This window comes from Danio rerio, chromosome 10, assembly GCF_052040795.2.
Source record: "Danio rerio strain M-AB ecotype USA chromosome 10, GRCz13ab, whole genome shotgun sequence".
Lineage (NCBI taxonomy): Eukaryota > Metazoa > Chordata > Actinopteri > Cypriniformes > Danionidae > Danio > Danio rerio.
Window position 1 is genome coordinate 35362501 of NC_141030.1, and position 25132 is coordinate 35387632.

At 36.7% G+C, this 25132-nt stretch overlaps 3 protein-coding genes across 7 annotated transcripts in view; 2 read left to right on the forward strand and 1 right to left on the reverse strand.

Annotated features, from left to right (window-relative positions):
* robo3 (roundabout, axon guidance receptor, homolog 3 (Drosophila)) overlaps nt 1-25132 on the reverse strand; it is a 494668-nt gene that overhangs the window by 326157 nt on the left and 143379 nt on the right. The gene's annotated exons all lie outside the window — the stretch shown is intronic.
* Nucleotides 2362-12057, forward strand: msantd2 (Myb/SANT DNA binding domain containing 2). Of its 2 annotated transcripts, none has more exons than XM_087270891.1 (4): nt 2362-2817; nt 6315-6570; nt 8575-8685; nt 10193-12057. In XM_087270891.1, exons 1-3 carry the CDS (start codon nt 2377-2379, stop codon nt 8640-8642), a joined length of 765 nt encoding a protein of 254 aa, XP_087127017.1. In that variant the 5' UTR covers nt 2362-2376; the 3' UTR covers nt 8643-8685; nt 10193-12057. The 2 variants fall into 2 exon arrangements, with proteins under 2 accessions (XP_087127017.1, XP_087127016.1); XM_087270890.1 differs by having other exon boundaries at nt 8575-8638; nt 10278-12057.
* esama (endothelial cell adhesion molecule a) overlaps nt 23780-25132 on the forward strand; it is a 90249-nt gene continuing 88896 nt past the window's right edge. For 3 of the 4 annotated variants that reach the window (XR_015500582.1, XR_015500583.1, XM_087269861.1), the window contains exon 1: nt 23780-24204. Coding sequence is in view for 2 of the 4 variants with exons in the window: in XM_087269861.1 (XP_087125987.1) it covers nt 24132-24204 (73 nt within the window). In the remaining 2 variants the exon portion in view is untranslated. The remainder of the gene's footprint in view (nt 24205-25132) is intronic. The other variant, NM_001115066.2, reaches the window with a different exon arrangement.

The window sequence follows — 25132 nt, forward strand, 5'->3', positions numbered from 1 at the left end:
AATAAAAGGATAAAAATGCCATTTCTCTCATATTTTTCACTTTAATTACAATCATTGTATTTGAAAAGCTCTCATACAAACAAGCAGAGACAATCGGGCATGCAGAAACAAGTCTCTCAAGTTTATAAATAAATAATTTAACCTAAAAACACTATTTATTACAGGGTTTCTGCAGGTTTCATTAAGTCAAATTTAAGACCCTTTTAAGACTATTGAAAATGAAATTTTAGACTTATACAGATCTATACACTAATGATTGTTTGTAATGGCCCGGTTGGCACAGTGGAATTTTGTTTATTTATTTTCTGCTTGCCACAAAAAAAATAAATAAATCAAATGTAATTATTTCTTAGCAGCATACTTTAATGCACAGGTGTCAAACTCCGTTCCAAAAGGGCTGCAGCTCTGCACAGTTTAGTTCCAACCCTAATTAAACACACCTGATCAAACTAATTGAGTCCTTCAGGCTTGTTTGAAACCTACAGGTAAGTGTGTTGGAGCAGGGTTGGAACTAAACTGTGCAGAGCTTCGGCCCTCCAGGAATTGAGTTTGACACCCCTGCTTTAATGTGTCAAAAAACTTTTTTCTACATATTTACTTTTTCTTTTTTTTTTGAAAGAAAAATTACAAGTTTAACATTCTTAAAACTATATTTATTGTGGAGACAATTACATAAAAAAGTATTTGTTGGTTTTTGGTCCAAATTTGAGTAACCTCTATTCAACCTAAAGTGTTTCTGTTAAAACCTTAATTTTTATGTCTATTTATAAATATTATGTCTACTCGCTCTTCATTCATTCAATCATTTTCTTTTTCAGCTCAGACCCTTTATTAATAAGGGGTCGCCACAGTGGAATGAACCGCCAACTTATCCAGCATGTTTAACAAAGCGGATTTCCTTCCAGCTGCAACCCAATCACGGGAAACTCTACTCGTCCTTACTTCTATAAATATATTTTGTACGAATGGAAGATAACGTAAAGGGATATTTTGCTCTGTTGTTATCATGAGGAACTGTGTAACTTTTATTTTTCTTTCCATGATTCTATTTAGATGAATTGTTGGTGATTGGATGGATGTCGGCCTGATTGGGTAGCTTTACATGGACAGAGACAATTAAGAGCTGTTTAAAATGATTTAAGGCATACAACACAATATTTCTGTGAATTTAAGCCTTAAGGCCAAACATTTTTTGTCGTTTTTGAAATTTAAGACAGTTTAGGACTTTTTAAGACCCTGCGGACACCCTGTTAGGGAACAGCAGTGTAGGCACAAGCTGTGTTTGAATTTTGGCTAACAGTAGAAACGCTGCTAAACTGTTAAGAGATGCACAGACTTGGGTGACACACACGTAATCTCTCTCTCTCTCTCTCTCTCTCTCTCTCTCTCTCTCTCTCTCTCTCTCTCTCTCTCTCTCTCTCTCTCTTTGGTTAATATCTCCACAACACACGCCTCAATTACAAAACTGAGATTTTGGAAGCAACTTGGAATGAGGGTAATAAGAAAGATACAAATACCTGTCAAATGTCTTGAAACAACATATTAACAACTTCTTGAGGTGTGGTATTAAGCGAAATAACCGAGTCCATGCTGTCAAAAATATGTTACTTTAACACAAATCGAAAGAAATGATCTTTAAAAACCTGTCATGAATTATTTATAGAAGTGGAACGGACCAACAGATGTCCATGTCCTCAAAGCATTCTGTGAGTACGGCGACGCAAGATCCATTCCTGGCTTTCCAAGAGCGCGATATTTTATTTTATTTTATTTTATTTTATTTTATTTTATTTTATTTTAAACAGGGTGTAAATTCGCACAGCAATTATTCTTTTCCAAAACATTTACTTAAAAAAGCAAGCCAAACCAAATCGGCTTTCACTCCCAGTCCACACCACTTTCACTTCTCTGTAAACTTCTCTACCTGGCCTGTAATAATTTTGCAAGTGCAATATTATATATTTTAACTCAGAACATTTACATTTATTTTTTTTTTCAAATATGTGATGATATTTCTAAATATAACATAAAGGATAGAAAATAGATTTCGACAGTAATCTTCTGTTATAAAAATAAAATAGAAAATACATAAGAAAGTAACAAAAAACAGAATATGAATTATAGAAGATTTATATACTTGATTATTCTGTTTATTATTAGAGAATTTAGAATAGAAAGTGATTCTGTGTTTGTAGCCATATCACTTTTAGAAAATTGCTGTACTAATATTGCGTATTTATATCATTTCTACGCGATATTAATCTTGGAGAGAGTTCAAAAATAGCAAACTGTCATAAGAAGCCGTCAGTCGTGTCTGTAGTGAGTGCACGCGCACGCTTCCTCTCTCTGCCCCCTCCCCTTAGCAACAGAAGCAAGATGGCGGCCCCCAGTAACGCTGAGCGTTCTCCTGATCCATCGGTGCCGCTGAAGATTCCCAAAACCGAGGTACCTTCCCCGGAATCCGAGGATCTCAGTGACAGTAACCAATACCATTCCAACCCCTCCACCCCTAACAGATTCTCTCCTCTGAACGTCGGGGTTTCGCTGTCCGGGGGCGCAGGCCGAAGCGGATCGGCCTCTGCCTCCAACAGCTTCACCGCCTGCCGGGGCATGTCCTGGACCCCGTCCGAAACCAACGCGCTGATCGCCGTGTGGGGCAACGAGCGGCTGGCGGAGGCGCGGATGCAGCAGCTGGAGGTGGCCGGGACGGTGTTTTCTGGCAAGGCTCCGGGGCCAGCGATGTACGAGCGGGTGTCCAGAGCGCTGTCAGAGCTCGGCTACGAGAGAACCCCGTCCCAGTGTCGAGAGAGGATGAAGGTAAATCAACACAGACACCAAATAACACATCGACGCACATGGCTGTCACTCACATGTGCTCGGAGACTTGTTGTCATGTCTGTTTGGCAGTTGCATTTTATTGCACAGAGCTTTGGTGGAGCTGTCAAAATCAAAAATCGTGTTGACCCCCAGAGGTTTGGTGAAGATAGCAAAAGCTAAACACAAGACAGTGATTGGGAGAGAGAATTTTAGACATAACATATTGAAATGACATATTAAAGCTTCAATGTCCAAACTGCTATACATTTTAATCACTCATGCTTTACAGTGTAACACTGTACATGAGCGAGTTATATAAGCAATACTTATTATTATACGTTATTATTTATTACTATTATTGCTTATTTTCATATTAGTGTGTCTAATTGTTTCATATCACATACATTAACATACATTTTACAGTATAAGGTTGTATTAGTTATTGTGTTTACTGACATTGAACAATGCATTTATAATAGCATTTATTCATCTTTAATAGTTAATGAAAATACAGTTGTTCATTGTTAGTTCATGTTAACTTAACTAATGGTGACAAGCATTACTTTGGATATTAATAATGCATTATTAAATGTTGAACTTGGTTTAATTAATGCTGTAAGTATTGCTCATTCTTAGTTAGGACTGCACAATATATCATTTTAGCATTGATATCGCAATGTGATCATTCGCAATAGCCACATCAGAGGCATACGCAATGTTGAGTTTGTATTGTAAATTATAATTTGCATGTGTTTTAGTGCCTGTAAATGTATAATGATTTTAAAAGCATTCAGGTATAAGAAATTGTACCATTTGTGACCTTAACTACGATTAATTTTATTGAATTAATTTCTTTTTCTTATTTTAATCATTCAAATACTGTACTTGAATATTGTTACAGGAAACAATAAGACACTTTGTATCTTTTTTTTTTTTATTGTATTTATAGGTTGTTATGCATGCAAATACAACACATACAAATACAGAAATGCACTGCAAATAGATCAGACTGCACCGAAAATGTGTCGGGGGACCCCAAAAAGTTTTTAGATTGTTTATTAGATTTTATGGAGGTGCAAATAGTAAACATTGATTAGTCAATCTCTGACTAAACACGTGCATGAAAATACAGCACATGCAAATACAGAAATGCACTGCAAGTAGCACAGATAACAATGAAAATATGTCGGGGGACCCCAAAAATGTTATAGATTGTTTATTATATTTTATGGAGATGCACTCCGACTGAAGAATCATCCCAATGGTGTCAGGGTGTGGGGGTGATGAAGAGGAGGCGAGGACCCAAATGCGGGGAATGAAGAATTTATTGAAAAAATAAAACAAAAACAAAACTCAAATCTCCCCATGTGGGGAAAAACCCGACATGGTTATACACTCAACTAGACTTCAAGAATCAGGAACTTGGCAGACACACAACTTAACCACTGTTGTTGAACAGAAACAGCAAATTACGTACAACAGGGAAGGAAACAATCAACAACGGACCAGCACAGAACAGAGCACACTAGGAGAATAAATAGGAAAGACAAACCAATAAACAGACAGGCGGACAGGTGAAAATAATAATTACAAACAAGATAACAAGGTGGGTGGGACAAGACAATAGACGGGAGAGCGCATGACACAGAGAGACAATACAAGCCATGCGCTCACATAACACAACACTGAAGCACACGACAAGAGCACGTGACCACAATGTAAACACCGAGCCACGTGCTTTGACAAAAGACGCAAGACACAAGCACACGATGAATGAAAACACTCACCGTGCGCTCACACATGCAGCATGCATGCTTCATCCCAGCGCCGACCAAAACCGGAACCAACAAGACTGAGACGCTGGGAATGAAACACCACGCTGCTGACAGACGAAAACACAAACACGAGTACAAGAGCGCACGCGTCTGAGGGACGCAGAGGGCGCGCGCGGCCGCGTCAAGCAGGAGCGCGCACACTCTGCGTACACCCACGAAGGCGAGCACGCACACAGAGACAGAAACAGGACCAGACACGGGTAGTGTCCGAGATCTGCCACCAAAACAAGAATTTACAAGACCAGAGTGGCAGAACCCTGACAAATGGATCTAACATTTTAATTTATTTCCAAATAGAGATATTAAGTAATCTGGTGAAATTGTATTCACATCGCAATATATATCACAAAATTAAAAAAAATATGTATTGCAATATTAGATCCTCTAGCATCCTCTCAGAGTTTTCCTCTGTCTGGGTGATGTTACGTAATTTGCGACAAACGTGGGAAGATGATGTGATGCTCTTCACATGTAGCGAAACAGATGGCAAAATGGGAAAATGTAAGTTTGCGTACTCCTGGTTGGCGAAAGACGAGTTTAAACCGTGGCTGAAGCCTGTCGCTGAAAACAACTGCGTAATTTATTCTTTTAAACTTCGTTTTTTCAGAGCTTATCTGTATCGTTTTGGCCATTTAATTATTTAACTACAACTGTTTATTAACAACTGTTTATTAATTTAAAGGTTTGATACTGATTAAAACTTGAAGGGGCGATGAGGTCTTAAAATATTCTGAGAAGGTCTTTTAAAAAGTCTTAAAAATGTATTGAAATTACCTTCAGGATTCCTGCATATATCTTGTAGTAAGTAATATATAATAATTAAGTTGTTCAATTACAGTATGCAGAGGGCCCTTTTATTGTTTAAATCATTTATTGATTTTCCCCCCAAATTTAGTTTAGTTTTTTTTTTTATTAGGAATGCTAATCATATTTAGATCCAGAAATTGAACAATCATTTGTAAAATAAGACAGAGACAATTGCTATAAAATACAGATAAATTACTAAATATTTTTAAAATATAAAAAAAAGGTATAAAGGCGGCACAGTGGCTCAGTGATTCTTCTGTGTGGAGTTTGCATGTTCTCCCTATGTTTACGTGGGTTTTCTCCTGGTGCTCTTGTTTCCCCCCAGTCCAAAGACATGCGGTACAGGTGAATTGGATTAACTAAATTGGTCGTCAAGTATGAGTGCGCGTGTGAACGTGACTATGTATGGGTGTTTCCCAGTACTGGGTTGCAGTTGGAAGGAACATATGCTGGAATAGTTGGCGGTTTATTCCGCTGTGGCAACCTCTGATAAATAAAGGACTAAACCAAAGGGAAATCTTATATTTCATAGTTAAAGCTTCAAACATTTAATAATTTCTTGCAACTAAATGCTTTAATTAACAGATCTGGAAAAATACATGACAAAGTATAAACTTTTACTCTATTATGGTCAAATTTTGTAGTTAATGCTTCCAAACTCCAGTGTCTGGTCAGCTATGTTCCCTCCTTAAGGCACATGTGACTAGAAATAATAAATAATACTAATATGAAACTATTTATATATTATGTTGCTCTTTTATAATTCCACAATTGCATCTGCAGTTTCTGGTTAAATGTGTCATCTTCACATGTATTTCAGATTTTACATTGTGACCTTGATTCTATGTTCTGCAGACTCTTAGACGGTGTTATAGCCGAGTAAAGGAGCATGGCATTGGGAAGAGGAAGAGCAGTTACTCCATAGAGCAGCTGGAGAAGGTGTTCGGACAGGGAGGCTGGGATTCCCAAAGCTGTCAGCCTGTGCTGATCAACAGCAGCGGCCTCTACCAGGAGATGGAGTCAGATGGCAGCACTATGGAGGATTACTCTCAGGAAGACTGGTGCAATCAGGACCTCTCTGCTGCCTTCAATGAGGGAGATATAGAGACAGGTGAATGCAGTAATATCATCAAAATATAAATATGTTTAAAGTGACAATTGAAATATGCTCCTTTAAAAAAAGTGATGTAGCCTATTGGTTAAAATGTGAACTGAAAATGTCAAATATTTAGCTTCCAACTTTTTCCAACTAAAGTTTTACTCTAGATCTGAATTTAGAAAGCAGAATTTCCCTTGAAACTTCACATATAGTTTATTTACGTTTTGTTACATGCAGCATATGCTTACATTATAGTTAAAGATTGAATGAATTGATCATAAATTACAGTAAAGAATTGCAATAAAACAAAAATCACATCAGATAAATGCTGTTCTTTTTATGTATTGCTTTTGCCTGAATTCTTTCTGTTCATCAGATAATCATGAAAAAATGTACTGGTAAGTTGTAATAATTATATATGAAGTCAAGCCCTAAATTATTATAGTCATAGCCCTGGCAAATTCTGAAGTTACTTTTATTCAATAAAAAAATGTCACCATTAATGACTCACTTCTTCTAAAATAAAATATAATAATATAATTAAACAATGTACAAGAGGCATCATTGTGGGAATAAAATATTGCTCAGATTTTATTTAAATTTGAAAAAAATAAATAAAAATTAGGTCAGGATTTCTAGGAGTATAAATAATTTCGGTTATGACTGTATATATATATATATATATGTTATGTTATATACACAGTATGTTTATACAGGCACAAAACTATGGAAATAAAAGTTTATTTTTAAATGACAACAATTAGGCATGCTATGATAACCATATATATACTGCGGTTTGGAAAAGTTAAGGTTTTAAAACTTATAAATTTTCTGCTATACAGTTCCTCTGGTATGTGTAAGATCTGTTTTATGTTCTGTTTTAAGTTTTTAAGGACAGCAGTATCTCCAGCAGAAAAGATATCTAAAGATGCTGTTTTAAATTGTAATGAAATCTGTGTTTTGGAACCTAATGAAGACAGCAAAAGTCAATGATACATTTGAATTATTTAGCCTGACGTGTTTACTGCTTTAAAGTATTTTGAAAGTTTCTCAAAATAAAATATATTTTGTTCAAAAGCAAAAAACATTTTTGTTTTTAACCAGACATTTAAAAAGAATATATTTTAAAGCTGTAATCACAATATCTTCAAAACTGTGAAATCAAGATATTTTTATCCAAGGTTATCATACTGTCATCTTACACCGGCCCATGTCTAACAACAATACACATTTTTCAATTTCAGTTGAGTCAAGACTTTAATATCTGATAAAATAACCCTATTTTTCAGTCAAAGCAAACCATAACAAATAAAATGTTTTTAATTGAAATGTGCAAGAAACATTATCAGACATTTACAATATAAAACAAGTTAAATACCTTGTAAATCCCAAAAAATCCACATATTATTTTTTCCACAGTTAAATCATTTATTTATTGTTCAATAGTATTACAATTTAATATAATTCTGACTTTTCCCCCAATAATAAGCTCACATTAGCTCATTTTTTTGCCAACCTCAAGCTCAGATTTTCTTTTTTTAATTTTTTAACATTTTTTGTTGTAAAAAAGACACATGAGATTTAACATGAAATTATACTTCTCTTTATTTTTGCATTTTAACTCCCCCAAAGCATCCAAATTCAGTGATACAGGTAAAGATGTTGATATAAGACAAATAAAACATACAGTATTTCCACATACAAAAATAAATCTATACACATTTCAATCAGTCAATCAGTAGCATGAGAGGTATTTGTTGCTTGTGCCAATGTTTGATTTTGTTTCAGCAACTGTATAAACAGATCCTAAACGTTCAGGTAGTCCTTTAGATTGCCCTTTATACTGTAGGTTATTCTTTCCAGTGCAATGTAATGTGACAAATAGATGGACTTTCTATATTCTTCCAATAGAGTGCCATCAAACATCTTGCAACAACAAGACACCTCAATCATAAACTCATATGATTTTATGATTTTTTGCTTTGTCATATAAAATTTTACCATTTATTTCAACAGAAGAGAACCAGCTTCCGAAGACCCGAGTTCTTCAGATACGACTGGAGCCGTCCGAGCACACACAGTAAGTCAAATCCTCCATACTGTACACTTTCCAATACTTTTAAACCAGTGGTTCTCAAACTTAACTCCTTGAGGGCTTCAGCTCTGCAAACACAGCTAATCAAGGTGATCGAACTCAGTGTTTCTCAACTGGTGGGTCGCGACCCAAAAGTGGGTCACGGGAACATTTTCAGTGGGTCGCGGAGTGTGTGATAAAAAAAAAACAACAAAAGTTTAATAGTTAACGTATTTTGCTTATATCGGACTTTTATTTTGAAATGCACGTGCCGAAGCATGCTAGTGAGACTTTTAATTTGCCAGTAACCTGGGTAAAGCGCTTTTGGCGAACTGCAAAAACCGGCGCGTTTAAGGTCTGTTTTCTTTAAAAATCAGCGATCTCCACTAGCTGAGTGATATCCGATATAAAGTGGGCCCCAGATTGTACAAGAAGCACTGCATTAAATTACATTTCCCCCCGCCATGTCTTTATAATATGAGCATTTATTTTACCCCAGTATATTTAATGGAGCTTCTGCGCTAGCCTGCTGATTCTGAGGGGCGTGTGCGAGTAAACGGCTTTTTTCTCGTTTTACGTTTGAGCAACTAAATGAATGTATTTTGATGACATTACAACATCGATGCTGTAAAAGGAACCGTATAAAATAGGAAAAAAAGTCCACAATAACAGGTCACCGGAAGTTTATCAGTATGGGAACAACACTAACGTTAGCTCCGCATATACCCTTTTGAAATGTGAAATTCCAGCGCAAGTACGACCCCGGATATGTAAAGTGTGGATTTACATATTTTGGCGATAAAAAGGCTTAAAACCTCAGTGTGTCATATGTAGTGAGGTGCTTTCACGAGAAAAATGAAACTTAAATTAAAAACGACATTTAGAAACCAAACATCCCAGTTTCAAGGAAAAACCAGTGGACTATTTTCTAAGACGACTAGTGCCTAACATATTCATGTTCAAAACAAGTACAACTACATCTTACTGTGCTCACCGTGTAGCAATGGCCAAGTAAGCCCACACAAAAGCAGAACAGCAAATAACTGCTGATTATTATAAAATGGTTATGATTATTTTAATAAGTTTACTTCAGTTTGCTGGTTTCTGTTCAGTTCAACCAAATCAGTGTTAATGTTTTATAAACAGTTCAGTTTAGTTAATGGTAACTTAACTTTTCCTTACACTAACCACTGTTTACAGTATTTGACTTTTTTACTCTGTAATATTTCTATAATTCGATACATTTTGTTAAATGACAGCAATAAAATATTGTTTATTTGTAAGTCTTGGTGATTTTCTCATAATTTATCTGTCACTAGTTGTGTATGTTAACAAATAAATATAAATGAATTATAATTCCTAAAATCATATTATAATTCCTAAAAATTTTGGTTGCGGCTTGATGACCATGTAAAAATGTGGGTCCGATGGCCAAACCAGTTGAGAACCCGTAATCTAACTAATCAAAGCGTTTAAGACTACAAGACACTAGTAGTCTTGAACACCTTGACTATTTAGATCAGCTGTGTTTGATTAGGGTTGAAGCAAAACTGCGCAGAGCTGCGGCCCTCCAGGAATTGAGTTTGAGACCTATTAATTAAACTCACAACTGAATATCAACTCAAACGCTCACCTCCTCAAACAGACGCCAGGAAGTGATGCAGAACGTGATGCGTATCCTGGATTCTGTAGAAGTCAAATGGGAGCACTTCCAAACGTGGACGGACTTCTCTCGCCTGCACCTCTCCAACAAACTCGCTATTTTCGGCGTAGGCTATAACACCAGATGGAGAGAAGATATCCGGTACCATTACGCAGAAATCAGCTCGCAGGTCCCTCTGGGTAAGCGACTACGCGAATACTTCAACCCAGAGAAAGCCGAGGGAAGGGTCATCATGACAAAAGTGCAGAAGATGAACTGGAAAAACGTATATTATAAATTCCTGGACATCACTATTAGCGAGGCGCGCTGTTTGGAGTTGCACATGGAAGTCGATTGGATCCCTATTGCGCAGACAAGGGCGGCCGGCTGCAGTAATGGCTCCCAATATCTCTTACCAGGAGGAATCCCAAAAACATACGGCCTGTACGCTATCGGCTACGAGGAAACGAGTCAGTCGGACAATTCAGAGGACAAAATTTCTCCTTCGTCAGAAGAGGAAGAGATGGACAATTGTGAAAGCATGGAGAAGGACAAGAGGACGTCCGCCAAAGTGACATACTGTTACCTCGGTATTGCGGAGGAAAGGACGCTACAGCAATGCCTATTCCAGCACTTTCAGAATTCAGGAAAGCACTACGGACGCGGAGAGCCGTCGGCTATAACCCGGTTCCTGCAGGATAACTGCGGTGGCCAGGCCACAGAGGACGCGCTTTCTGGATTACACATCTATATTAAATTCATCGAGGTGGAGCTGGACTTTCTCTCCGCTGGATCTTTAGTGGAATGTTTAGAAACCGCTGTCGGTTATTCGTTAAAGTTCAACAAGAAGGATGCATTGTAATTTTGAAGCTTTTAAAGCCAGGATGCTGAAGTTTAGACTTGAACTTTAAGTATTTATGTTGTGTGTCTGTTGGGAAAGAGGGTGCTTTGCAGTATTTTTTGTTATCAGGGATTGTACATGGGAGCAACTGCCTTTTATTTAAAGGGATAGTTCACACAAAATTGAAAATTCGATCATTGTTTACTCACCCTTCATTTGTTGTTTGAGTTTCTATCTTTTGCACTGTAAAAAATGTTCAGTTCCACACCATCGATTTATGTTAATACAACATGAAGAACTTAAGTTAACCTATTAGTTTTTTATAAATTTAAGTGGATTGAATGTAAAACAATGAAGTTATATATTATTATTAAGCTAAATAAAACTCAAGAATTGTGTTGTTTCAGTTCATTTTAAATGTGTAGTTTGAACAAATGGCAAGCGTAATATTTTGAGTGTGTGGAACGTAAAATATATGCATTTTTAAAAGAAAGTTACCATTGGCTTTTGTAGGATTCGTTTTTTTTTTTTGTACTATGGAGGTCAATGATTTTGGTTTGGAACCACTTGAGGGAGGGTGAGGAAATAGTAGATTTGTGTATTTGGGTGAACTGTCCCTTTAAATCTCTCGAGCCAGAGATCCAAATGCAGGAACTGTCCAGAAAAAAAAGAATCCTCAACAAGAGTTCTTAATTATTCTAAGTATAAAGTCTATCTATATAGAAGTCTAAATATATATTTAAGAGTATATATTGATATTGTCGAGCATTCCAGCATTTACGGTTTTAACATTCAAAGAATGTTTTTCATAAAACGTTTAATAATATTTGTTTGTTTGTTTGTTTTTTATTTGTGAGATCACACAGTGTCTTTATGTATTGTTTCCAGGTCACAGTCTTGTTTACATGTTTGGAAGGACAAAAAATAAACTGATGAAATGAAGTGCTGTTTATTCACTGATGATTGATAAGGGAATCTTTTTCTTTCTTTTTAGATACAGTTGAAGTCTGAATTATTGGCTCCCCTGAATTATTAGACCATTTGTATGTTTGTTTTTCTGTTTAACAGAGAGAAGATTTTCTCAGCACATTTTTAAGCATAATAGTTTTATTCACTAATTTCTAATAACTGATTTATTTTATTTATAAAAAAATATCATAAAGGAGAGCTTAAAATGGATCTTTAAAAAATTAAAAAACTGCTTTTATTCTTGCCGAAATAAAACAAATGAGACTTTCTCCAGAAGAAAAAATATTATCAGACATACTGTGAAAAGTTCCTTGCTCTATTAAACATCATTTAAGACATATTCAAAAGAGAAGAAAAAAATCAAAAGAAGGTTAGTAATTCTGGCTTCAACTGCATATGAGGGAAAGAAAAGTTGACCAATATATACTTGCTATAGGAAAAAAAACTTGGAAACCAGTTGACAGTTTAAAATTCCTCTGTATTTACCATTTATAGTATTATATTTGAGGAAACTGTATTTATTTTTTGTTTTACTCTGTAAACTACTGATGATATTTCTTACAAATTTAATAATAATAATAATAATACCTTCTATTTAGGAGCCTTTCAAAGCACTCAACGACACCCTAAAGCATATCGCAAGCACATGATAAAATACAAGCAGTAAAAATAACAATCAACATAATATTAAACCAGCAGCAAATCATTAAAAACTATCCTAAGCAAAACAGTTTTGATCTGAGATTTAAAATTGGAAATAGTGTCCACCTGGAGAATGTGCAAAGGCAGGGAGTTTTATAACTTTGGTGCTGTACAACTAAAAGCCCTGCTACCAAATGACTGGAACATAACAATTCAGCAGAAGATGATCTCAGTGAGCGCAAAGGAGTGAACAAATGAAGAAGATCAGAAAGATAGTGAGGGGCCAGGTTTTGAAGAGCTTTGTTAAGAGGAGGATTTTGTATTGTATACGATAGTGAACAGGGAGCCAGTGCAGGTGAAAGAGAATCGGAGTTATGTAATCTGAAGGAGGCGAGCAGTAACTATCCTAGCTGCTGAATTCTGAATTAACTGTCTAATTTTAACTTGACTATATATATATATATATATATATATATATATATATATATATATATATATATATATATATATATATATTGTCATTCATATTTGTTTCAATAAAAAAACAAAAAGGTGCCAGGTTTTCAGATTTATGTTAACTTTTACATATTCATACAAATGTTAACTTCAGAAGTGTTCAGAAATCAATATTTGGTCTAAAAGACCTGATTTGTTATGCATTTTCAATCATAACACATGGAAACATTTGTTATTCTGACCAATTCCCATTTCCTGCAAACAAAAAGGCTCTAAATGATTTGAAATTGTTTCCCAGAGATGGGTTGCGGCTGGAAGGGCATCCACTGCGTAAAAACTTGCTGGATAAGTTGGCGGTTCATTCCGCTGTGGCGGCCCGGATTAATAAAGGGACTAAGCCAACAAAGAAAATGAATGATTTGAAATTGGTAAGAAAAATTCTCAGATCTTTACTGAATAAAACAAATAATAACATTTACCCAAACCTATAGCTAATAAACACATAAATAAATGCATTACACCCTTTTTCATTCATTCATTTTCCTTTGGCTTAGTCCTTTTTATCAGAGGACACCACATCGGAAAGAACCACCAACTATTCCGGTATATGTTTTATCCACAGCGGATGCCCTTCCAGCCGCAAACCCACACAAACATGGGGAGAGCATACTAACTCCACACAAAAATGCCAACTGTTCCAGCTGGGACTCAAACAGCGACCTACTTGTGAGGCGACAGTGCTATCCACAAAGTCACTGTGCTGCTATGACACCATTAACTTACATAAACATATAATTACTGTAGCACATTGTTAGTTAATTTTAGTTCATAGGATCTCATTGTAAAGTGTTACCACACAGTAAAAATTATATGACAGAAAGTCATGACAGCAAATGTTTTTATGTTACTTTAACTTATTTTAATAAGCTAATCAGGTTTCAACTACATTTTTAAGGTATGTATAGTTTAACTTAATGTTTTAAATTGATGTAAGTTGAGGTGACTTGGAAAGTCCTGTTGATTCAGCTTAAAAAATAATGTAAGAAGATTTTTTACAGTGCATTAATACAATATGTTTAGTGAGTGTTATTTGTTTAGTCTCCTCAGTCCATGTATTCATCAGGGATCGCCACAGCAGAATGAACCACCAACATATCCAGCATATGTTTTACACAGTGAATGCCCTTCCAGCTGCAACCCAGTACTGTAAAACACCCATTCATTCTCACATGTACACACGGACACCACTACAATTTATTTTATGCATGTCTTTGGATGAGGGGGCACCCGAAGAAAACACACACGAGGACAACATGCAAACTCCACAAAGAAATGCCAACTGACCCAGCCGGTACTCAAACCAGTGATTTTCTTGCTGTGAGGCGACAGTGCTAACCACTGAGGCATCATCTCGCCCCTTATTTATTTAATGTGATGTTTAGAGCAATTTAGATTGAGTTTGTTTTTGTGACCAGCAGATGGCGCAGCAGATCTGTTAGTGACAGAACGATGTGCCCATTAAATAAATGTCTATTAATTTCACTTTCCGGAATAGTAAATTATGCAATAGTGAGCCCCTAAGTAGTGCAAGTTATAGAACCTGTCAAACGTTTGAAGTAAAGTGCATTTTGTAATCCGTAAAACACGCAGTACATTAGTACAGTTTGACCCCGGTGCAGTGAATGGTACAATTCAGAAAACTTTATAGTGTTTTATTTAACAGTGTGCATTTTCACTTCCAACTGTTTGTGTAGTAAACCTCTTTTGTGGTGTTGCAAAGGTAGCTGAAGTGCTGGCGTTGGTCGAGCATGTGCTGAGAGAATCAATAATTCAAACGCAAACTCTAATTTCCCTGCTTAGCCTGTCATATGAGATGAGTTTCTCCCTCGACCAGAGAGAAAAAAAAACACTCCCCGAGGAGGTTGCTACACTTTAATCTTACCACAAACATTTATTATTTTCTTTATTGATTCATTTCTCTGGTTAAAGTATTGATTGAGTAAAAGGTAAGTGTTCCTACATGTATATCGATCCCAGTGTATTATAACACATTTATCTCATGGCTGCTTATTCATAGTCTTCTTAGTTGTGTTTTTTAATTTTATTTTCGATCTTTATTTAGCCTTCTAAAATATTTATAATCAACTAAATGTTCTGAAGGTGGGGTCATGGTGGCACAGTGGGTCGCACGATCGACTTACACCAAGAAGGTCGCTTGTTCGAGCCCCTGCTGCGTCAGTTGGCGTTTCTGTGTAGAGTTTTGTGAGGAGTCTGAAGTTTATCTAAATTTATTGCTAAAATCTCCTACTAGGTGACATGATGGCTCAGTAGTTAGAACTGTCGTTTCACAGCAAGAAGGTCGCTGGTTCGAGTCCTGGCTGGTTCAGTTGGCAGGACAGACAAGCGCTAAAGATGAATTGAATAAAATAAATTGGCCGTAGTGTGTAAGTGTAAATGAGTGTGTATGGATGTTTCCCAGTACTGGGTTGCAGTTGGAAGCGCATCAGCAGTGTAAAACATATGCTGGATAAGTTGGCGGGTGATTCCGCTGTGGTGACCCCTGATTAATAAAGGGACTAAGCCAGAGAAAAATGAATGAATGAATCTACTAAAATCTCAAAGATTAATTAATTAATTTAATTATTAATAAATTTAAGATAATCAAATGAGTAAATAATCAATGTATAGACGTATAGACATATTATTACAGAAATATATAAATAATTTATAATGTTTGTACTGAATACAGATTAACTTTTTTTAAACATGTAAAAAAAACTTAATATTCAAACATATACAAATAAATATTCATCCATTTTCTTTCGGCTTAGTCTCTTTATTAATCAGGGGTCGCCACTGCGGAATGAACTGCCAATTTATCCAGCATATGTTTCACACAGCGGATGCCCTTCCAGCTGCTACTCAGTACTGGGAAACACCTATACACACAAAGGCCAATTTAGTTGATTTATTTCACCTATACACTGTAAACCCTAATAAGTTGAGACTACTCAAATAATTTGGGGAAAGTGATTACCTCAGTTCATTTGAGTAATGGGAAACTGACAACTCAATTAATTGAGTTGAACAAATGTGGTCTCTCCATTGAATTAACTTAAATGTTTAATTACAGATAACTTAAAAGTCAAAATTTTCAGCTTTTATGTTATTTACTTACTTACTCCCAGGGCCATTTATATCGAAGTTGATATTTAGCCACACCATGTTGATATTTCGTAACATCTAATTTTTACGAGGTGAGTTGTTAGGCCAGTGCTTAACCCCCAACCTGGAGGACCAGGACATACACACGCTGGTCAGTTTAGTTTACCCAATTCACCTATAGCGCATTTCTTTGGACTTAAGGGGAAACCAGAGCACTCGGTGGTAACCCATACCAACATGGGGAGAACATGCAAACTCCACACAGAAATGCCAACTGACCCAGCCGGAGCTCGAATCAGCAACCGTCTTGCTGTGAGGCACTGTGTCGCCTCAACAAATAAATATATAAAAATAAATGTTATTATGAATATGGTTTTGTAATAAAATGTTAGTTAATTATCTTAAAATTACCTATATAAATTGCAGTTATTAATATCTTACAGTTTACAGTTATTAATAACTTATAATAAATTTAAATAAATGAGTAAATATAACTCATGTATAGATATATTATTATAGAAATATATAAATTGTTGGAATAATTTAACCAAATTCATGCGTGTTTTGTAAAAAAGGTCAGGAGAGGTTATTCTTCAAGGTTTAACAAGTTAGGAATTTATTGGATACAAGTGAATAATTCAATTCACAGAATTCTGTTATCCTCAATGCAATGCAAGAGTTACATTCAGGGGTGTGCAACAAATTTTAATTCCTGATTCACTCTTTTATACGTAGCTGATATTAACAGGTGGAGTTTAGTGGAATTCATCACTTATCAATCATCCTCCAGTCCTCCATTGGCCGCACCCATACATACGTCCTCTTTTTCTACGAATTCTCTGAACAACAGTAAAAGCATAAGACTTTCTCAACTGCTAATTCTGTGCTCACAGGAAGTTTCGCTGCAGAGCTCATGTTCATTTTAGACAAGTTTCATCAACTTTAGCAAAAATGCGAATTAGTATGCGAAACATATCACCCTTGAGAAAAAGTTTGGTTTATATATATCACCTAAAGCAAAACAAATACAATTGTTTCCAAAGAAAATGAGACAACAATAATAAAAAATATATTCCCTTTTTCACAACAAAATAATATGCCTTTTTTTTGTAGTAAATACAGATACATGTTTGCAGACATATGAATAACTTAATATACAAACATACAAATAAATAACAAATTTTATTTTGAATATAATTTGGTCATAATATATGTATATATAAAATGATAATCAGTAATAATTCAATAAACAAAATTATGTATACATGTATGTTCAGAGTCAGACTACAATATCCTATAGGCTGGTATATAAAGTGAAACAATAACAAAGACTTTTTCAATCTTATCTCCTAGTGATTTATATGTGAGATGTGTGTGGTCATAAATGATGGGCCTAAATTACACTGAAACTCATGTCCACTTCATTATCTTTTCTATTTGCTTGTCTGAGAGCTGTAAGCTGATTGTGGCTCTGCATTCAGCCTACCTGTATGACTAACAGCACAGACCTTTGATCTGACGTTGCATTTACAGCTCTGAATTGCTTCACTTTGCCTTGGGAACGTCCTCCAGAGCATGCTTTTTAATGCGTTGTGTCATTTCTATGCAGTATAAATGAAGGAGTGTGTGAAATTGTAGCTTCAGGCGAAGCACTGCAGATGAATGGGGGGGATAATTAACTAATAGTTTTCACCATACTTGCCCGGTTGATGAAATACATTAGGAATTAACACTCAGAAAATGTTATTTTTAAATATGCGAATAAGGCATTGTTTAATTAAAGGCACAATATGTAAGATTGTTTCATTAAAATAGCCAAAAACACAAGAGCAGTGTTATTTATTTTGCCTACCAGTGTACTTACATTACACCAAATGCTTTGAATAATGTTAAAATCTAGAGAAATAGAGATTTTTAACTAGGGACATAAACCTTGTCCTGTTTCACCATCATAATCATGACATAACCCCTCAATTTCCAGTTTGATTTGATAGAAAAGAGTGAAACACCATGATAAAGTCAGAAGTGGTGGACTGTGGCATTGTTTGTTGTAAATACACGCCCTCTAGTGGCAAAAAGTACATACTGTACCTTTAAAGGTGCCATAGGGTATTGATTTAATAAAGTGTTTTGATTCAATATGTTAAATTGTTCTCTGATATCTAAATATCCATGCTGCCATCCTAATAATGCCAAGTCCTAGTAAATTCCAGTTTGATTTGAAAGAAAACAGTGAAACACCAAAGAAGCTTTAATTTGTTGTCTATTTTTTTTTAAACTACACAGAACAGCATTATACCAGGACCCTAAAATGTATTGAGTGTGATAAAACAGCGCACACGCATAATCATTACCAGTCAGAGGTGGTGGACTGTGGCATTGTTTGTTGTGAATACACGCCATCTAGTGGCAAAAATTACATACTGTACCTTTAAATGTGCCATAAGGGTACTGATTCAATACGTTAAATTGTTCTCTGATATCTACATATCCATGCCACCTTGCTAATGATGCCATACCCTCATAATTTCCAGTTTGATTTAATAGAAAACAGTGAAACACCAAAGAATCATTAATGTGTTGCTTGATTTATTAAACTGCACAGAGCAGCATTCTAACTCTCATTCTTCTCCACATGATCATGACCAGTCACGGTGCGTTCACATCGAAAGCGGTGAGAGCGTCCAAGGTCGCTCTGGCCACCCTGGCGACAACACTGTCTGCCTTCAGCTCCGGCGACGAGAGCGTCAAAATTCGCTACATTGATCTCGCATTTAAAGGGGCCATTGCAGCATATCAATTACATTCCTGCATAAATCATGCTTTCTATCGTAATATTGCTGCACACTTCCTATCAAATTCATTTAACAATGGAAGATCAAGTTGCATGTGGTGTGTTTTTGCTCCACTTAATTATCCAATATGTCCATATGGCTAAAATATCCTGAACCAGTAACTTATTTAATTCATGTTCCTGTAAGAAAACCTTGTAAATAATTGAAAATCCGGTGCAATAATCAAACCCTTGGGAACAACTTTGGTCGGAACCAAAGTTCACAGGTCTGTGTTGTCTGAACTCCTCTTAAGCGGCGGACTTCTTCATTCTGATTGCTTGCCGCCGAACCGCGTCATAGCTCATTACCATAGAGTTGACTAATTTCAACTCCCTCGACGCCCACACCAGCGAAGACGCGCCGCGCTGCTCCTCGCCGCTTTACTCCACCGGCTCTCAATGATTTCTGCCTACTTTGACGCTCTCGCCACTTTCGGTGTGAACATAAGGTCAGAAGCGGTGGACTGTGGCATTGTTTGTTGTGAATACACACCCTCTAGTGGTGAAAATTACATACTGTACCTTTAAAGGTGCCATATAGGGTATTGACTCAATATGAAAAAAAATGTTTTCTGATATCTATATACTGGGTGGCTTAGCTAAGTTCAGAATTTCTCCACAAATGGTTTCAAATGCTCACACGACAAGCGACTCGCAAAGCGATAAGCTAGTTCATTTCAATGGAAAGTGGGCGACTTCCGGCAACCTCCATCTACGCAAGCCAGGTGGTCGTTTTGAGCGACGCAAGAAAGTTGAGAATCCTTTAACTTTATGCAAATGAAGAGCAACTTTCTTGAGCCACAGCCAATAGGAGCACCAGTAAAGCTTATGTAATCCTCTGTCAGCTCGCTCAGGGGCTAGTAGTATTCTCCACGTTGCCTACACAGACCCTCTGCTAGTGTGAATGAGGCATTACAAACAGAGATAGAATCAGAAAGTCCATTTTGACCATATTTGGAATGGTCATGAATATTAATGACCTCTGCTCTGACGCTCTGCAGCTCAGTGCCTGCTCTCTCATTCACAAGCTAACACACGTGATATGATATACCTAAAATATTTTAGCAAATTGAGTGCTTGTGTTGTTAAATCGTTTTAAATAATTGTTAGAAAGGTGGGGCAGCACGGTGGCGCAGGGGGTAGCACAATCACCTTACAGCAAAAAGGTTGTTGGGTTGAGCCCCGGCTGGGTCAGTTGGCATTTCTGTGTGGAGTTTGCATGTTCTCCTCATGTTTGCGTGGGTCTTCTCCGGGTGCTCCGGTTTCCCCCACAAGTCCAAAACATGCGGTACAAGTGAATTGAGTACGCTAAATTTTTTGTAGTGTTGTGTGTGAATCAGTGTCTATGATTGTTTCTCAGTGCTGGGTTAAAGCTGGAAGGGCATCCGCTGCGTAAAAGATATGCTGGATAAGTTGGTGGTTCATTCTGAACCATTGCGAGCAAGAAAATGAATGAATAAATAAATGAGAGGTTGAATTTATTTAGCTATCTTTAATCCAACAGCATAACCAATTTTGCTCCTAAGTTGTGGATGAAATATAGGCTAAATTATAATTACACTTGCCCGCATGATTAGGGAGCCCCACGTCATCGCGATTTTCAACAATTGAAAATCCGTCAAACGCAATAATCAAACTCTTGGGAACAACTGTGGTCGGAACCAAAGTTCACAGGTCTGTGTTCTCTGAACTCCTCTCAAGCGGTGGACTACTTCATTTTGATTGCTTGCCGCTCATACCATAAAGTTGACTTGATTTCGACTCTCCTCGACGCTCACACCGGAGAAGACGCGCCGCGCTGTTCCTCTCCGCCGGTTCTCATTGAAAGTGAATGACTTCTGGCTACTTTGACGCTCTCATCGCTTTCGGTTTGTGATCGCTCCTCAGTTTGTGAAGGCTTCCCCGCGTCGTCGCTCCACACCGCCCCTTTCCCCCTCCTCGGTTTGTGATCGCTCCTTAGTATGTGATCGCTCCTCAGTTTGTGAAGGCTTCCCCGCGTTGTCGCTCCCTTCCCCGCTCCTCAATTTGTGATTGCTTCCCCGCGTTGCCGCCCTCCCCTCCCTCTCAACTGGGGGCCCTGTCAATGATCCCTGCAGGGGGGCCTCCGCATTTTGCGCTACGCCACTGCGGGGGGAAGTATGACACATAGGAGTTGATCACAATGACAGGGTTCGAGTCTGGTAAAGAATGGTTCCAGAAAGCAGGTAAGACAAAAACAGAAGCCAAAAAACAAAATAAACATCTAAATAACAGGGTGAGAATGTGGTAAAATCTGAAAACATAGTAAAAATCAGGCGAGGGCTTTTCTTTTTCTGGATTGCTTTTGAAAATTTTTGATTGGGTTTAGGGAAGGGGTGGGTGGGTCAATTGGTGCTTTTGAAAACAATTTTGGTTGGGTTTAGGGAAGGAGGAGGGTGGGTCAGTCGATCGGTCAGTCATTCAGTCAGTTGACAGAGGCCTCAAGAACAGCATGCGTGAATGGCACTCACAAGAGAAATCTGAGATCTGAAAAAGCGCACACTGACCTCTGGTGATTTGCAAAAACAAAAATTACATAAAAACATAGCTTCTGGGATGTATTTGGTGCTTTCCAGAAATGTAAATAGTGTACGTTTTCAGAATGAGCCTGGGTTGGCTGATTAAATGTACAATCCATATAACCTGCAATTTGCATTATGATTACTGTGAAGAGATGACTGGCTGAGAATAGACTAGACTGTATATTGCGATAATGAACTTGCATAATCTTATTATCGTGGGTACGTTATTTATTATTGGTTGTCTGTGGTTGTTTATTTTGAGAAATTGACAATTAAAAGTAATGTAATTAAAATCTAAAGACACAAACCGATAAACTAAAAGTGTATTGAGAATGTTTTCTTTACATTAGACTGAAAAAAATGTTATAAAAAAAAAACAGAATCATAAAATTGATAGGCCCATAAAAAAAACCTGCCTTAAACATCTGTTTATTTCATCCCGAACACCCCAGCTCAGCCTGCCCTTTGAATGTTTTGTAGATGCACTTTGCCCGCGAGGTGCTCCAGTGTGTTTAAGATATTAGCTTTGACTGCAGAACCACATGATCGTGTCCGAGTAGCCCAGGGTGTAATCACAGACCTGAGCTCATCTGCCCCTAATAATCCAGCAGTCCGACCGCATCCACCTCAGCCCTGTTTCCATGGCAACATGCCATCCTAAAGACACAAGAGTGATACGGTATTCACCTCCGAGGGCTGAGGCCACTGTACTGCGGCGACGAGCTCCACTCCCTGTCCTGCTGCATTATCATTTCAAGAGATACACTAACTTACACAACATTAGTGCTGCTGTCTCACTGAACAGCACTCGTGCAGCCTGCCTGTGTTTTTTTTTATTTTGTCTTTTAAAGAGTTCAATGAAACTCGGAAACTCAGCCTGGGTAACTGACACTATGTGACTTGACCTGTGACTGCATTCATGGTCAGTCATTAACCATGAATGAACTACTGATCTGTGAAGCATTATAGAGTGTTTTTTGACTTGGTAATGAAAGATAAACAAACAGTGATTAAAAGTGAAAAAGTTAGGTTCCCATATTGAAAGCACAATTTAAAAAAATGAAGGTTGATTAAATAAAATAAAAAAAGTAATAGTTTGATTGAATACTTTATACAATTAATACAGTTTGGTTTATATTATATGTTAAAAGAATTTTATTATATATTATGTAGTTTAATAAAATATCTATCTATCTATCTATCTATCTATCTATCTATCTATCTATCTATCTATCTATCTATCTATCTATCTATCTATCTATCTATCTATCTATCTATCTATCTATCTATATATCGTTGATGATGTCGTTATAACATTTTCCATCCATCCATCCCTCTATCCATCCATCCATCCATCCATCCATTATTAAGATTATGTTGTTATAACATTTTCCATCCATTTGTCCATCCATCATTTAGATGATGTTGTTATAACATTTTCCATCCATCCATCCATCCATCCATCCATCCATCCATCCATCCATCTATCATTAATTTATCCTTTATTTAGATGATGTCATCATAACATTTTCCATCCATTCATCCATCCATCCATTCATCCATCCATCGTTACGATTTTGTGGTTATAACATTCATTCTTCAATTGTTTTAATTATGTGATTATTCTATCTATCTATCTATCTATCTATCTATCTATCTATCTATCTATCTATCTATCTATCTATCTATCTATCTATCTATCTATCTATCTATCTATCTATCTATCTATCTATCTATCTATCTATCTATCTATCTATCTGTCTGTCTGTCTGTCTGTCTGTCTGTCTGTCTGTCTGTCTGTCTGTCTGTCTGTCTGTCTGTCATCTTTCCATTCATCCATTCATCCATTATTCATGCATCCATCCATCCAATGTAGATTATATGTTTACAACATTTTCCATCCATCCATATAATATCTATCATCTATCTATAATTATTTCATCAGATCCATGTAAGCTCAGTGGGGTCTCATCAACCTGAATTCACCTGTAACTGTATTGATGACGTGTCAGTGCGCGCAGGGGGGCGTTTCGCGCGAGTGCAGGTGCAACAGCTCCCCAGTCATTCCGCTCAGACTGAAGTGCAGGCAGTGTTCACTATTCACTCGCAGCAGTCTGTGTGTCTAGTGCGTAAGGAAACTCCCGCGCTGACAGAATCCACTGGGATATTCGCGCGAAACAAACGGACACTTGTTCACTCTCATACCACTGAATTCCGAAGAGCCAAAGATGTTTTCCAGCTTGGATGTAGCGTCAGTCTGCCCGCGGTGAACAGTGCCGTTGTTTTGAGGAGAACACTCAGTTTTGGACACTTGAAAGCGATTTGTTTGGTAGATAAACGTTATCTACTTCACGCGCACTGTTAATACGGGCCAGCGCGCGCGCAGGACACTCTTCTTCACATGCTGAACCATGGAGAGACGAACTTCAGCAAAACTTCACAACTACCTGTCAATATTCACGTTTCTCTGCTGTTTCTCATCAGGTAGGCTGGCTTTTACATCATTGCGTAAACTGTTGCTGTGGTAGCGTAAATACTTCATGTTTTCTCATTTCGGGCGATTAGATTGGTTAGCTAGTTGTGTTCAGTTTTGTCAAGGCTGTTTAGAGATTATAAAGGTCACAGTTTGGTTTAATTAGTTAATGTTTGATAATGTATTTACTAGCTACGAATATAGTTTAGCGTTACTAATGGGAAGTTAGCATAAACAAAAGTTCATTTTCATTAAATAACGTTAACAAAGATGAATAAATACTCAAATAAAGGCATTGTTTATTGTCTGTTTATGTTTTTAAATTCATTAATTTATAAGCATATACCTTATTGAAAAGTTTTACCATTATTAAACGTATAATGGCAACAGTATTGATCTGTGAATACTAAGAAAAAACAATATCAATGCATATGCATAAAAATATATGATATTCCAGTCACACTTTACAATAAAAACTTTCATTAATGTATACATGAACTAAGAATGAACAATATCAATGTAAAAAAAAAGTATAATATTCCAGTCACTCTTTACAATAAGCTTCTGTTAATGTATAAATTAACTATGAATGAACAATATCAATGTACAGTTAAAGTCAGAATTATTCGCCCCCCCCCCCCCCCCCCCTGAAATATTCGCCTCCCTGTTTATTTTTTTCCCCAATTTCTGTTTAAAGGAGAGAAGATTTTTTTCAACACATTTAAGCACCTAATAGTTTTAATAACTCATCTCTAATAACTGATTTATTTAACCAGGCAGGTTATAGTAATTAGGCAAGTTATTGTATAATGATGTTTTTTTTCTGTAGACTATTGAGAAAAAAAATAGCTAAAAGGGGCTAATAATTTTGTCCCTAAAATGACGTTTAAAAAATTAAAAACTGCTTTTATTCTAGCCGAATTACAGCAAATAAGACTT

Excerpts from the sequence above, each read along its gene's own strand:
- msantd2 (XM_087270890.1), top strand. The coding sequence starts at position 2,377 with ATGGCGGCCCCCAGTAACGCTGAGCGTTCTCCTGATCCATCGGTGCCG. Across the intron at positions 2,818-6,314 it reads AGTGTCGAGAGAGGATGAAG|ACTCTTAGACGGTGTTATAG; the intron begins GTAAATCAACAC and ends TATGTTCTGCAG. Across the intron at positions 8,639-10,277 it reads GAGCCGTCCGAGCACACACA|ACGCCAGGAAGTGATGCAGA; the intron begins GTAAGTCAAATC and ends CTCCTCAAACAG.